Here is a 16,562-nt window from a genome sequence, read left to right on the forward strand (position 1 = left end):
GAGGAGGAAGAGCAGGAACAGCCGGCGAGGAGCGGGTGCCGCCAAGGGCTCCTGTCCTGCCTACTTAGCAGCGAGGCTGGCTGGGCAGGGAGGAGAAGGGTCCTCCACTCACGGATCTTTGATTCAGAGATTAATCCCTGGTGTTCCCGTGATCCCTCATAACCGCTGTGACGTCAGGGACACTGTTCAATCCTCAGAGGGGGCTCTTTGATTATACCCTGGACCTTGGTACCAAGAAAAGCTGAACTTCAAGTGAACTTCTTACTAAATGAGGTACAGTCAAGCAAATGGTATGGAAATCCAATGAATGGCCAATGCTGTTGTCCAGGCTCAGCAGTTATCCAGACAATAACCTCAGTGGGTTGACTGCTCTGGTTAAGGGCTGGTACCATCAGACTCTCAGCTCAGGACTGAACGCGTGGCACTCCCTTCTTCTCCATCTATGTGACCCAACACAGCAGAGAGCTTGGGTTACTCCCTCTCACAGCAGAGAGATGCAAACTCTGCAACCCCTCACCAAAGCAGCCCACGGTGCCAGCTGAGACCCTCTGCACCAAGACGAAAGCAGAGAGACACTGCTTCATCCTAGCTGGGCAGAAAATTCCCACCAAACTTCAACCTCTCAGACCTTTCTGGGCTTAGTTACAGCATCTCTCATGTTAACTACTAGGACAGTGAGGTTAATGCATACTTAAGCACGTATGTTCTTACAGATGCAGAATTCCTCACCTGTAGAGAAGTACAAAGAACAGAGAAGGCTCCAAAAGCTGATGCAATCTGTTACATTTCAACAGTTTCATTCAATGAGCAAAATGGAGCCAAACACATATTGTAAATTATATTAGAATATTAGCCTGGCTAAGATGTTTGGCTAACATCCATATTTGTGTATCAACATAGGTAATAAAATGATCAAATGGTTCTTCTGAGACCACCTTCGGCTCACACAGTCCATCTGCAGTCACACACCATGGATACAGCATGCTGCCTACTAATCTATCTGGGGAAATATTTCGTTAGCCGAATTACATTTCAGGTTCGTTTGTGTAAAACAGTATATTTAATTAAAATATTACTTGTTTCAACTCCAGCCATAACTGGGATCATATCCAAGCTTCAGTCTTATCCAGCATAAGCCATGCAGCAGTAATGCGTTAAAACGTATAATGTACACTTAACTAAACCATGCAAAGTTTCACATTAACTGCCTGGACAGAAGAACATATGCTTGCCTTTTACCATTTAGCAGCTATATTTCTGCCATGATGGGAAAGTCTTTCTTTACGCATTTTTAATCCTTTAAATTTCACAAAACAAGTTGAATTTCCATTATATTCCTTGGAAAAAAATGAAATAAATTATAGAATTCTCTTCTGTAATGGCCTCGTAATACTTTAAATAGTTAAATCTTACTTTTCCCAGATAGATGCTACAAAGGAAGAAGGAAATGGTGATACTGGTTTTGGCACACGTAATCTTTTCAAAGGAAAGGAAAAGGCCATCGACCTGCATCTCATTTTGCTCCAATTGTCTTAAAAGCAAGAGCACACAAGAAAAAAAATGGCCAACCTCTCAAAATCGATGGATGAGTTGCTTTATTTGAAACAGCTGAATAAATAACACCCTTATTATATTGTATCAATACAGCATAGCTGGTAGGCTTTCAGCAAAGTAGTAGACAAGCAGTTTGCTCTATGGAATTGATTATTCATCTAAGAAGGACACCGTGCTATGATTATGAAATATTTCCATCCCTGGAGTTATCACAAATGTATGAGCTCCCAAAATTAAGCTGGTCATTTAAACACAGAAAACCATATTGCAGCATTAATTTTTAAATCGACTGCAATGGGGGAGACTTGCTTCAAAAAAATCAATGCCACTATATGCCCCAAGAGTGGTGGTGTTTTCTGCCCGTTCTCCCACGGGCTCATACTATGCGGTGGGTCTAAACTTCTTCCACCTCTGCCTTTGGAGTTCAGTGATGGTGCTGGGCCCTCTGGTGCTAATCCAGCAGACACTTAAGTACATGCTTAGAATTAAGGTATGTGAGTAGTTCCAATTGCCTTCAAATACAGGAAGTTAAGCAAGTGATTAAGTGCTTTGCTGGAGTGATGCCAGAGTGCTCAAAAGAGCACAGTATCCCATCCTTTATCCTCTATTTGGAAAGCTTCTCCTCATGTTTAATTTAATTGAAAGCAATGCTCAAATGATAACAACTTCACATTTATAGACCTCTAATTAATCTGCTTAATGGCCTCATTTCTGAGCACCTCCCTATCTCACAACATACATACCTAGTTAAAAAAAAAAAAAGGCAAAAAAGCGCCTTACCTCTGGTTTACAAATGAAAAAACATATGCTTAGAAAGCCTAAGCATAACTTGCTTGAAAATATCTGAGTTAGGGATCCCCAAAGTGCAGTTCATGAGTCAGCTGCCATCCCTTGAAGAGAACTGCTACAGCTACATCCCTTGAGCATAATGCCATTCATCTGCTGTAGAGCACTTTTGTGAGACCTTAGTCTGATGTTCCTCTGCTAAATGATCTTCACAAAAACAAAACTCTAGCAACTCCCGATCTTTTAAGTGACGCCATTTCTTCAAAAAACATGCCGAATGTAATGCTTTACTTTTCTTTAAACCCTATGCTTATACAAGCCAAGGGCCAGACCTGGGAGAAGGACGTACCCACTGCAACAGCAGATCTTGCCCCACCTAAAAGCCAAGGATGAGGCTCTGGAAGGGAATTCCCCGTGTTCTTCCCTGTCAATGCATGGGAGAAAGTGAAGCCATCCATACACAACCCTGGACCTCATCGGACCCGTGAGGCGGCAGCTGCATCTGAAGCTCTCTACCAAGTCCTGCATGAGATGGGTTCAGAGCTGGAAATCCTTTCTTAGAGCTAGGAAGCAAAACAGACCATGACCTGAAGGTTGGCCTCTGAGATCGGAGCAGAGTAGCCACAGCTCTTGTCGCTGGTCCTTCAAGTATTATTTTTTCCTCCCAGTATTTCTCAAAGCAAAATGGTTAGGTGATTGTGTGAAGCGGTGACCGAAAACACATAACTCCTACCCAACAACTAAAAACTCAACCCAGGTGACTGCAATGAGGAGCTGTCTTACTCATTTTTTTTGTAATAGCATAAACTTTTCTCTTTTGGCGGCAAAATTTCCCAGCTTCAACTGGAGATTTCCACTCAGTTGCCTATGACCTGACCTGCTATACTCCTTAATCATGATAGGTTTATACACTAAATTCTAACTAATTCTCCTATCATCATTCTAACTCCATTTCAGTCTGCCTTTGTACCATCTCCTACTGTTTTCAAGCGGCACCTTCCACCAGGGCCATGTTTTTTCCCAAGCATTTTTCAAAACTACAGAATTGCAAACATTCCCTATTGATATATGCTAACAGCAACTCTGATGAAGACTTCAAAGAAGGTATTAAAGCCTGCAGTTTTGTTTTGGTTTTTTGAACAAAAAAGTACACTGAAAAGTTCAAACTGTGCATTTCTGTGTCTCAAAGCAGAGCTTAATTGTCTTGTTCAAATCTGAACACCGCTGAGAGTCACTAGTGAATGACAGACAGTACTCCTGTTCATGAAATATTTCAGTCTAACAGCCAGAAAATTATTTGTTGCCCATTAATAACTCATCTAGCCATTTTAACATTACCTAAGCATTCAGCCAAAAGAACTCTAAAAATTGCAAATACAGACACAAAAGGCTCTGTGCCATTTCTCCCGCTGCTGAATTATAGGTCATGGCTGAGTTAAGAAAGTCAATATCTTCATTTTGTACCTTAGAGGCTTTAGCAGAAATACTATACATGCAGGCTCTTGGATGAGCCTACCACTCCCTTTTCATCCAGCAGATATTTCCCATTCCACAGAAAGCCAACAAACAACAAAAATGCACGGAGAGCTTATCAATTAAATATTGATTGGATATCAATCTCCAGCTACCCCATGCTTCTCTCAACAAATAATCTTAATGCACAGAGTGCAGAAATCTTCACATTTAGTAGGAGGCATGTTATAAGCAATTGGTTTCTGGAATTAACTTGACAACAGTGAGGGCATATCCTCTATCCACAGGCATGGACACAGGGGAAGAGCAGCTATTTCAGTATGCATCATTTTTACTATATGGTCATATAAATGGCCAAATATTGCATCTCGTGCAGATTGGCTTCTGCATGCAGACACACATAACGTTCTTATAATGAACAGCACCCAATGGAGCATTATCCAAGTAAAGTACTACTAACAAGCTGCTTTTTTTGATTGTTGTTGTTGCTGCCATTGTTGAAATTGTTTTTCCCTGTTAGCATGAAACAGATCAGACTTCATCTTCTCAATCTACAGCTGAAATGAGAACAGCATTCCCCAAATCAAGAGCCAACAGAAAACATATAATCAAGAAAAACAACTGCAGAAAAGATAAGTTATTTTAATTACCTTCAGAATTATACAGGGATTCGCTCTGGTGTACATTATAATCCCATTGCTTTGCAGCGTTCGCAGACGGAGAGCCAACTTGAATTCCTCTTTCTTGCTATTTTCAGAAACCCGGTATTTAATGTAGCTATTCCCAGCAAAACTAAGAGAAGTGTGGCCTGAAATAACCATTTTGAAAAGACATGTTCTTTTAGTGACACATGAAATAATTCCTCAACTGTCAAGTTAATTAAAGAATTTATAGAGCTATGAGAATGTCTAGGAAGAAATAAATAAAACCCAACTTTGACGGGAAAAAAGGCTGGCACCTACTACAAAAACATATTGTTTGGTTTTTTAAATTTATTTATCAAGGGATGGAGGAAAGTTCTATTTCTCCATACTTACAAAAAAGACAGGTTTCTCCAAGTATTCACCCTTTTTAAGGTTATACACCTCTGGAGGCACCTATCTCGCCTCACTGATAACAGAGGGAGTCAAAGACGACCATGCCTGTACATCAGGCAGTTAAGTTACGGGTATAATGTTAGGGGTGGGCAGATGCCAGCCAAACCCTTGCAATGAGTTCCCTGCAACCGCTGCTCAGGACCACAGTGGTACAGCTCAGTATCTGCTGTGTTTTCATCAGGGGAATAGCACATAGTCTCTCTCATGCCTGGATTCACTGAAGTCAGCAGAAAGCTCCGCTTCACCAGCGTTCCACCTGGCTCTTTATATCCCAGGGAACAACACAGCTGCGGAGAACTAACAAATGTCCTCAAACTTTCTTTTTGGGATCGTGTAGTGTTTTCATCAATAAAGATTGGAATTTTGGTAATCTAAATAGTAAGCAGAAGAGTTAATTATAGAGCTTTGCCTATGGCAGGAACACATCTGGCGTAACAGCCTCTAGGAAAAGTCCTGTTTTCTTAGCGGCCTGTTTTACTGATCTGGGATTCAACCAAGTCAGTGGGAATTTCCCAACAGAAACTGGATCACGGTCTTCATACAGCCCCATAGCTATAAAGACAAGTATTTTAGAGGCCTTATAAACAGACATGCTGAGCAGCAGTGCTGAGAAGGGTTAAGCAGTACATCTTCTGTTGACTTCAGTGGCACCTCTACCTACACAATGAGAATGGCAGCACTTTGTTGTTCAAGTATATGCCCCATTGCCGCTGTGACATGCACCTGAACATTCGCCAAGCTTTCCTGGTGGGCACTGGCAGATGAACGGTCTCCGGTTAGCTTCATACCCCACACACTGCATGTCCCCTGGACACGGCTTCTCCAGACAGGGATCGTTAGACCCTGGGCAGAGTCCTCCTGCAGTAAGTTAAAATACTGTCAGGGATACATAGTGTAAAGCATGATCTGCAGCAATACAAGAGTAATGAAAGACAATTATTGATCTCACACGTCAGTACAAGCAAAGAATGGCTTAATAATAGTAACAAAAAGAAAAAAAAAAACTTCACAGAAGAGACGTCTTTCGGACAAGTATGCAGCAAAACCATTATGGTTCTTGTTCAAAGGCTGCCCTAAAACCCATGGCAACGTATTATAAAAACCAACTGTTATGGGCAGTAACTGGTTTATAATTGGTGTTGTGACACTCAGGCTGTTCATTTTCTCACAAAGCCTCCTGCACAGGGGCTTTAGAGATATGAGACAAAAAATGACTTGAAGCTACACACTCCTTTTGTCCCAGCACACCCCTGAGAAGAAAATTTAAGGAGGTAGAGTTCCCTAGGAGACAAAATAAGAAAAAAGTCATTCCTGGGCTACAGAGTGACAGCTGGACTTTTCATCCTTATACTGCACAGGACATGCTGCCAGCCTGATCATACAGCACAGGCAAACTTGCCCTGTCCCCATGTTTCTCCTGACATTTCTGAGATCTCACATCCTATTGTGCACCTTGCCTAGGCTGCCAAAACCTATCCTCCTTTCTTTTGGTTGTGACTACATAAGTCCACTTGCATCTGGAACTGCATGCGTCCGGGGGGGGAAAAAAAAAAAGTGGATTACTTGCTATGGACACTAAGAACTCAAAGTGAAGAAATTTTGAAAATCAAAAATTAGTTGACCTATTGCTTGACATGACCGAATTGAAGAAAGGAGAAGCTTAATAATCTAAATAGCCAGTTATAATTTATTATTATAAATTGGGCAAAACATCCATTTCCTTTTATATATGGAGAAGAGCATAATTTGGCTAAAATTATTTTGAATGCTAGTGTCAACTCTTTCCTAAAAATCTTTTATTAGTATGGAATCTGATCTTGCCCAAGAATAGGTGAATTCAGAACTACTACTAACTTCATGAGGGAAGTAAGCTGAAGGGACAGATGAATATCGAGTTTTAAATTTGCTTAAAATACTTGTGCAACACAATTACATTAAGGTTCTTCAAAACCTCCTAAATTCTTAACATCTATCAAGCTGAGTATGTCAAGGGCTTATTTTAAAGCCTGTCAATGTCAAAGGAACTTCTTGGATTCCATGGGGTTTGGCTAAAACTTCTATATAACTTCTGAAAGTGTCTAAATAAATCTGTCTTGATTGCCCTCATCTTAAAAGATATGCAAACACTGTCTACAATAATGCAAACCAAAATACAACTATTGCTGCTGAATATATGAATTCTCAGGACCATACAATTTCCACAACAGTTAGCCTTTTCTTGGTTGCGGTAGAGGAACTCGGTATATGCAAGGTCAGCTTCTACCATTGGACACCTGTGTGCGGCTGCTATGAAAGTAGCCTGTAAGTGCAGGAAAAAAGGCACTCCTGCCCTTGCTTCTGTTAATTTGCAGCCAGAGCGTGAAGAGAGTGAAAGCCAGTTGCTGGGAATGGGCAGGTGTCTCTTGTTTTGCTTATCAAATTAATTTACTTAGCACATGCAGGTGATGATTTTAACAATAAAAAGTCAGGACCTTCCTGTCCCTCACTTTCTGCATATTGGTATTCTTGTTTATTGCAGGACACTTATCATATTCAAAAACTACTTTAGTTTTTGAGCATATGTATTTTATTTACAATTTATAAAGGAAGAAATCAACCTGTCATAGAGTGTATCTCCAAAAAGTAATGAAAGAAAGAATCTTATTGCTCTCACACTTCACTACAAGCCAAGTAGGGCTCATAGCAAGCACAGCTGAAATTACCTGGCACTGTAAGTATTTTCTGGAAAAAGAAAAATTACTGCTATAGGTTTCAAAGTGGACATGGGCTGACTACAAATATGGCAATGACTGTAAATGTCTTGCTTGATGTACAGCACAGTCAATTTAATCTTTAACATCCTCCCCTCCTTTGTCAAACATTTGTTTGAGAGGTCTATGCAGTAAACGATTTACAGTACTGCCTGTAGCACTGTTAGAAAATGATGCATGGCAATCTTTATTAATCACTTTAGTAGGTAACATTAACAGGAATAACAGCTGCAATATACAGTCATACTTAAGTATTATAGAATCAAGAAACAAATGTCATTTAATAGGGTTCTGCACCACAGAACTATATTCTATTTAGATGTAAGGTCTGCAGAATTTAACAAAGAATATGATGTTTTCTATAGTTTGGTGTTTTTTTTTTTTGTTTTTTTTTTTTTTTTTTTTTTAGGACACCCCCCCCCCATTCTTTGCAATTCAATGGCAAGTAACAGTTATTTCTGAAATGATAACAGGCAGTTAAATATTCTATAGGCTGTCTTGTACTTTCTACTTGGTTCTTTCAGCTATTTTAATTCATTCTTATGTGACAAATACACAGCATTCTGCTGTATGCAGAGTGTATCTCTTCTCCGAACACACTTAAACCTTTTGTGAAGCTGTAATTCAAGTGAGCGTCTGCGTAGCTGACAGACAAGTCATTTGGACAAAAGCCCCACAGCTCGTCAGTGTGCAGCAGAAAGCGGCACTGAGATTTCCAAATGTGGCTCCGCAAATTTTCACATTCCCTAACCTATGAGTGTATCTTTGACATGAAGCAATAAAGCAATAGCTTCCTTCGTTATCCATCTCTGCCAGTTTTTTTAGCTGATTCAAACTCTGATTTGTACTTCAGAGTCATCCCTCCACAGTCAAAAACTGTATGGAAAGGATCTAACATATTTAGTGTAACTGTGGAGATACACTAAAGAACTGCTTATCCTGGCAGGCCAAGAATAGTTCTTCTAGTATCAAGTAGATAACAAGAAAATCAACTTTTTATTCATCCTGCTGCAGCAGGATTTCATAGCTGTCACAAAATTTTTAAAATTGTCAGACTAGGGAGAAGAAATGCTTTACGCCTGTCTGTATGGTTGTAAGAACCTAAGCTACAAATCTGCATTATTGCATTTCCCTAGCTAACATGCATTTTCAGGCTAATTTCACAACTATGTGGAGCAAAATTGTGAAATTGTTCAAGGTTATGTTGTCCACATCAAAGATTTACAGCCTGAGTTTGAATAAAATTATTCTAATGTTGCATTTCCACTCCAAAGAGCAGTCTATTTATCATCCAAGAAGAGATTCAAGACATACAGATTTGAACTGATCATTTTTTTCTGTAGGCAAGTCCAGATAATCCATGGCATTCCCTTGAAACTCACATTAGTATTAATAAAGCTGTTCTCTACAAGGTGTCATAGACACATGAGCTAGCATCAACCAGTGCATGGCAGGAAAAGGTGGAATAGACCCACTTGATTTTGAGAGATCATCTTCCGTTTAATTCTCTAAAAGAAGGTAAAAGTATTACAATCTCCCTACTAGTATACTGAGGAAGAAAACATTCTTCCATTGCAAAATGAGACATTTATTTAATTCCTGCCTCTCCAAAGAAGGATCACTTCCAGGAATGTAAATATATTTTGAAAATTGAGTGCTTCAACAATTTTAACTTGAGCCTCGTGATATTTTTTTTTTTTTTTTTATTTTTCTGTAAGCCCATTCTCCTGAATCTGCATGAATATTAAAAAAAGAGTCTGTTTCTCTTGCTTGCAGAAGAAAGCTTGAAAGGTGACTCCTGAAGGCCAGGGTCTCAGAAAGCATGTAAAGCAAACTCCAAACTGTTACTTTTAAACAACCTCATCACTAGTTTAGTGGAGAGGGAAGACTGTCAACTCATGAGCTGCAGTTTGTTCTTATTTTTGGAGCATGGTGACCAGGTATTGTAAGCAATGCTTACTGTATACGTATCACAGTGCAGATACCACAAACTTCTTTCTGCACGAGTCAGCCATGGGTTTCAGTTAGGTCAAGTGCCCCTGGAAAACTTTGTGTCACGCAGTATGTCCTAGTGAATCAGATTCTCTCCCAGTTTTAGAAGAACTGAGACATTTGACCTCTTCCATCCACTCCTTGATCACAGCTTCCCTTAAGACCCCTTAAGTGATAGACAGCAATTCCCACTTGCCCCAATTCTACAGTCATGCCCCCACTTCACGCTTTAGCTCTCCCACGTTTTATATGAGATTGTGGGTTGTCAGCATGGGCCTTAAAACGGGGGATATTCACAGGGAGAAACACCTCTCCTTACACAAGTGCAATGTTAAAAGGACTACAGCCAAATCAAATCTATCAAATTTATCTGCAGTTCTTTGCTCCCAAGCACAGACAGGACGCCACCTTCTTCAATCTTCCTGGCTACCATGACAGGACAACTCGAGGCTCATTAGTACCTGTGTGCTTCCTGAAAATGGGAAAAGCAGTGTTGTACCCATAGGAATGGGGTTCCTGATGCCCAATCCCGCAAAACACCCAGGACTCTTTAAGAGGCAGCGTGTGCTCTGTTGAGCTGAGGACACAAACCACCTCTGAGGATTAGGTCCTATATTAATAGCAGATCATCACAGTCTATGATTTCCTTCTGTCAGAACATTCACAAAATGCTAGAAGTGGCTCCATAAAGTCTGAATTGCCTGGTTTCATGAGAAAGTGGACCAAGGCTGCTATTCACTTGATTAAATAACGCGGATGTGAGTGCCTGCACTTTTGCTGAACACTTCTGGGTCTATTAGAAAAATTCTTTCAAACTATTAAGCCAGAACCATATTAAACACTTGAAATGGAATTCATCTCATCTAACTTTAGGGCATGATTCATCTGACTGATTTTAGACATCTAGGGAGAGATGTATCACATCATTAAAAATACCTCATTCTTTCCACTGTCTGCAAATGGGACCTGGAGTGACCAGCTCAGATGTAGATATACACCCACATTTGTCAAGATGATTTCAATTGAGCCCTCTCCCATAAACATATTAATGTAACCTCACTTTTGAAAGATTATAATGCAGAACAACTCTATAGCAAAGTAGTCCCAACAAAACCTGCTTCTTCCCTGCACCTTTGTCTCAACACAAAAGAATTATTTTGCATCATGAAAAAATAAAAATATGGAATAGATTTTTGCTTCTGAAAAATTAGAATGTCATGAGAACTGTTTTACACAAATATATTTATGCCGGTCCTCCTATCTTTATTTCCCACAAGCACTGACAGATGTTTGCATACCCTCACGTCATGTGATGGGAGATTGGCTATTGCATAGCCCCTATAGCCACACTGCAACAAACCCCAGTTTGGTACAATATTTTTCATACAAACACAAGCAGATGAGCCAGAAATCTAAGGAGACAGTCTGTTATTGGAAAACTCTTTAGTTCAATTTTATTGATTTTAAAGGCTTAGATTGATGCACCTGAACTTTCGAACTTACCCTTCCAGAACTGAGCTGCTGAACCTCTGAAGTTCACCCACTGCCTGCTTTTACAGTCTCCCTGCATTTTCACGTTAGGTAACTCCGTTTGCTCACAAAGGTAATCTAGGTAAGTTATGCACAGCTGGCATGCATAAATTGTGCATATCTGTGACATCTGCCAGTGGGAAAAACACTCCAAGTATGATACATATTTCAAGAATGAGTGAATTAGTTCAAACCCAAGCTTTCTGGGTCATAATCAAATCAGATCTCTGGAAACATATGCAATATTTTAATGGCTTTGTCATAATTCAAGCTATTAATATTTACTGGACTGGATCATGAAACTATCCTAGTAACAAAAGAAGTATAATACTTTTATTATACTGATAATATCTTGCTAATGCTCTCTTGTTAAACAAGCCAAAATACATTTATTCTAGTATTTTGTGTGCTTTTTCCTGACTTGCTGCATTTATGTGCGTGTACAAGAACTACTGATCAAAGAAGTATTTGCATTTTTCTAACTCTCTTACTGGGCCCAGTCTTTAGCCTTCATGAAAGCAAAACTATGCATACATTCTCTAATTAATATTCCCTCAGAAGTCTGTGTTACCTCCTATGTGGTAAAACACAGTGTGTGTCTGTGTATTTACCTAAATACCAAGACATTTCTTGTGGCTCCTTTAATTAAAAACAGTAGAAGAGGCTGAAATATTAACTAACGTGGAGAAGAGCAAAGCATGGGGTTTTTTTACTTCCCACAAGATCTCTTATCTCTGTGCAAGTAAGAGGCACCAAGGCTTTCACCTCTCTGGTAGCTAGACTTAAATTAGCAGCTCTGGACACTTTTTTGTTACAGACTGGGTGGCGGATTGCACATGCACGACCCCATCCCAAGTCTTGTGGATCACCCATGGGGAATCAGCACCTAGTGCCTCGAACGGGAGCTGTGGGAGCCCATCCAGCTTTCGGGCTGGACCAGGACAAGCCGCCTGTTGCAAGTGTTCCCACCCAGCAAGTCTTCAGGCCACGGTAAATGGTCCGGAGACCAGGGACCACAGTCGGTCTGCAAAACCACCCTGCCTTTCCGGCAGCCTGCCGTACATTTTGAGGATTGACTGGAACATGACAGAAAAATCTGGAAATCGCTGCCCCAGCTGAATTTTTGTGCTTCCAGTGCAAACTTGCTGTGCAGGGAGGAAAAGGGAGAGAGCTGCTGGATGAGAACTGTACTGCACTGCAAAGTCCTTTTTTTTGGAGTTAAGCTAAGGGATTACGAGGCAGATCCACTTACTGTTAGTATCTGAAGGGAATAATATATCATTATTGACTTTAATAAGTAGTGAAATGAAATTATAAACAGTGAAAATTTTGGCTGCCAGAAAACCAATTTCTGACAGTGAGGGCTATCACTATCCCCATGGAGATGAGGATTTGTGATTTCTTGGTACAAAAATGAGACAAAGCTATGACTTAGAGAATATAAAAGTGTTTTGCAGGTAGGGCTCCTGCACTGGATCCTGGACTCGTCTGGAAGGTATTGCAGCATTGTCCCTTTTAAACCTGTGAAAATCCTTTATTTCAGAGCCTTTCATATGTAACAAAATGCTGACTAGTGTTATAATAGATACATCTGTTTGAGACTTATAATGCTATTACTTAAAAATTGTCCAGATAGTCTGCTCTTGAATGTACATGAAAATACCTCAGATACAGAATTCTGATATTTTTACAGAACTGAACTTCTATGGCATTATTATTCACGTGCCCCAGGAGACAATGATTTCTGGTTAAGTTTTATGCAATTTATGCCTATTTTCATCCCCTCTGAAGTTGATGGTAAGACACGAAGTCCTGCTGACTGCTGCAGAAACAAAGGTTGGTTACCGAGAGACATGACTGCTGAATTCTTGTACCGCTCTCTGTGTGTGTATTTGTGCATGTGTGCTTAAGATGAGGGAGACTTAGATGTATTGATTTTACAGCAGCTTTTTTCTCCACTCTTAAATGAAGTGGAATGAGGAGCAAATAGCCTGGCAAACAAAAGAAACAGAACTATTATTATAACTGCCTGAGGTTTTATACTTCAAGTGCAGAATCATAAGGAAGATTGGCTCTCAAGTCTATCTGTCATATATGCCCATATGAAATCTCTGTCACAACGTGGAAGAGCCTGAAACCCAGCCAAAACCCCTCCCTGTCACCTACTGTAGCATTAAAGGTCAGGAAGAGCGCTTGCTTGCAGTTACTTAATAAAATACCTCATTGGTTTCCATGCGTCTCGGCAAAAATGGGACTGGAAAAGGGCTTTCCACCTGCACTGCTTAGGTCAGGGGTCCTTTTCCTTGGGGACTGCTGGTGCATCGCGGCAGACCAGGCTGTTCTGCTACGGTCACGCTCCAGGTTTATTCCAGCAGTGGCACCGAGGGGGTGGGAAACCATATCCCTCCTTCTCCTCTCTCTTCCTCTCCCCTTCCTTCCCCTCCCCTGGAAGTTGGTTGATGGCTCTGATTATGGAGCCTCCAGGAAAGCGGTCTTTGTCGTAAAAGGCCAAAGTTCATCAACTTCCATTTACATCAGTAAACACGAACAATTCTTCCTGAGCCTGAGAAATCAATTCCCACAACACATCAGCCAGCTGTGCTTTAACGGACTGAATTGAAATGCCCCTTCTAATCTGCATCAGAGGAATAAAACCGATCCTATCGCATAATGTGTAAAGATGGGAGGGGAAGAGGGAGCGGTACTCACCATTGCACATGCAGCGCACATTCCTGTAAAAGCGGGGGCACACGAAACTAATTCGTGCCGTGCTATAGGTCATCAGGGAATGTGAATCAATAGATAGACTTTGCTCACAGTGCTGTTCCTGACAATCCAGACCAGAGCAATTCTTCTCCAAGATAGCAGAAATACGAATCACATTTTCCAAGTGTCTCCTTGCATTGGTAAGCTTCTGAATCAAATAGGCGGGCTTATAGAAACCGCTGTTGTGCATCTGAACCGCAAACAGCATGTCAAGCTGATTGCTGCCTGCCACCGGCTGAATACTGATGATGTGTAGGCTGTCTTGTTTTTGAGAGAGCACTGCGTTTCGCAAGGTACGCCTGAACCCGTGCATGTGAAGGCCCACGAAGTCTTCCGGGGAAACGTTCTCAAAACGGATGGTGACTGTGTTCTGCAGCATTTCTTGTAGCAATTGCTCAACGTGGACCACAACGTCGATGGGTACCTGGAACCGGCCATCACTGACAGAGACATTCAGGACATACTTGCCGTTATCGAGCCCTCCAAGGGCGATGATCTTTCCATCGTGGCTGTTGACTTTGAACAAACTTTTCTGCTCTGATTTTAGTGTATATGTGAGGACGTCGTACACATCCTGATCTGTGGCATGAATTTTCCCAATGACTCCCCCAGGAAAATCATCTTCCATGGTGACAATGAAAATCTCCAGTGGAATGGCAGTTGGTTTGTGAATGCTCTCTTCAATAACCCTCACCTGAACGTAGGTGTGGGAAACCTGCTGAGGCTTCCCAGAGTCTTTTGCCTAATGTAATTTAGAAAAAAAAAACAAACAAAAAAACCAAAATAAAACACACATATAACACAGCCAACAACCATAACTTCTTGCTATATATATTTTCACAGCATCACTAATTCTGAAGACCTCTCAAAAGAACTTCCCAAATGCATTTGCAAAATACATATGTAAGGAAACATCTCAGCCATTTCTAGTAGCAGAATTTACAAACCCTTTAGGGAAGCATAGATACCTCATCTAAGTGGATTGAAGAGAGAAATGTGTCAGCAGAATGTCTCATTACTCAAACTGAAATGTTCCCAGGATCCCACAGCTATCACTTGTCCTCTTCACAACTGAGCCATTTGAATGTGGTATATTCTGCACCGAACGGAGTTTAGGCTCACTTCTGCGTTGGAAAAGAGACTGAAGCCCAGTGAAATGCCAGCCTCAATTTCTGCATTGTTTGGTGGGCCCCAAAGTGTTTCAGATGCTGCTTAGTTTGTGTGGATGCGAGGGAGTTCAGAGTTTTTCTAACATTGCTGTGTACTACTCTACCTGAAGCAATCAAGAAACATGCTTGAAATAAATAAAATTTATCACCGTCCAAAAATGAAATAGGGTGCTTGTGCTGTTACCAATGCTAACATATGAGAGCAGCACTGCACTTGGACAGATGACTGCATGACCCAGAGCACGTATGATAGCATCATTTGCACTCTTTTATAGACTAAAAGAGCAAGGATGACAAAAAAACCCAAGGCCATCTTGACAGAAAGGTGTGCAAACTCGAATCAGTGTCCTTTCCTGCACTAAGAAAAATGTTTCATTGAAGTCAGTATTAAGATATACTGCTCCACACATTTCTTTGCTCCAGAGAACAGAAGACTAAACTGTCACTGGGCAGAGATGTAGCACACATTCAAAGATCTTTGTATTTGGACATGGGGAGGAAAATTTACAAGCTGAAGAAAAAAAAAGGCGGGATGGCAACATTAATATGGACAATAGTAGGAAAGGATTAGTACTCTAAGACACTCTAAAGATCATTCATCCTCACTCCTAATAGGGCTGGGTGGATTCGAAAAAAGATTTTATGTATATGTGCACACACATACACACACACGTACATGCACAGAGATTACATCCCATTCTACTTTAAATTTTAACATTACTTTTTAATAAACCTAACATAGAGGAGGAACCTGATGGTGGAAAGGAGGAAGCAGCACTCTGGCACATATGAATGGAAAGAAACATTTCTATGGTCTATACACAGCAGGAAGCTATAAAATATGTTTTCACTGCAGAAATCCCTAAAGAAAATAATACTGGGAGGAATTAGGCCTCCACAATCCAACAGCGTGGTTTTCTGAATATGTTGGTGCATCTCAGACATTGCGGTCTGTGTAATATTACATTTATATGACATATTTGGATCTACATAGCCAGAGGATGCTGCTTAAATTTAATTCTCATGCCCAATTTTGGCTATACTGGAACTCTGGTTAGCAAATTGCCCTGAAAACAGGGTATTTTAGGATGAAGGCATGGTAAGAATGAAAGGTGAGGGGTTTTTATTTTCCTACAAGGTTCAAAAAGTAGGTTTCAGGGATATTAAATGACAAACTTGTAAAACCTTATTTCAATCTGAACTGTTAATTAGCATCAGGGATTATATTTTTGGAACTGTAACTAACTAAGGATGTTACTGCTATGAACAGCATTAAATGTGCTTGTAAGGGAGCAGACAGGCTGTATTTAGAGAAATCAACTCCAGCAAAGCAAGTGGAGGAAGCCTGCTTTTCAGACTTAGCTTCTAGGACCACGTCCATTTCAATGAAGAAGCATAGTTCATTCCCTAGACTTGCATATTTACTGAACCCTACTACATTTTCT

The 16,562-nt window shown here is 40.6% G+C and overlaps 1 protein-coding gene across 2 annotated transcripts in view; it reads right to left on the bottom strand.

Moving 5' to 3' along the window:
• FAT3 (FAT atypical cadherin 3) overlaps positions 1-16,562 on the bottom strand; it is a 331,100-nt gene that overhangs the window by 30,857 nt on the left and 283,681 nt on the right. For both annotated transcript variants that reach the window (XM_075050110.1, XM_075050109.1), the window contains exons 18-20: positions 13,892-14,690; positions 5,634-5,768; positions 4,464-4,621 (exon numbers count right to left, since the gene is read on the bottom strand). In XM_075050110.1, coding sequence (XP_074906211.1) covers positions 4,464-4,621; positions 5,634-5,768; positions 13,892-14,690 — 1,092 coding nt within the window. The remainder of the gene's footprint in view (positions 1-4,463; positions 4,622-5,633; positions 5,769-13,891; positions 14,691-16,562) is intronic.

Source organism: Buteo buteo, chromosome 18, assembly GCF_964188355.1.
Source record: "Buteo buteo chromosome 18, bButBut1.hap1.1, whole genome shotgun sequence".
Classification (NCBI taxonomy): Eukaryota; Metazoa; Chordata; class Aves; order Accipitriformes; family Accipitridae; genus Buteo; species Buteo buteo.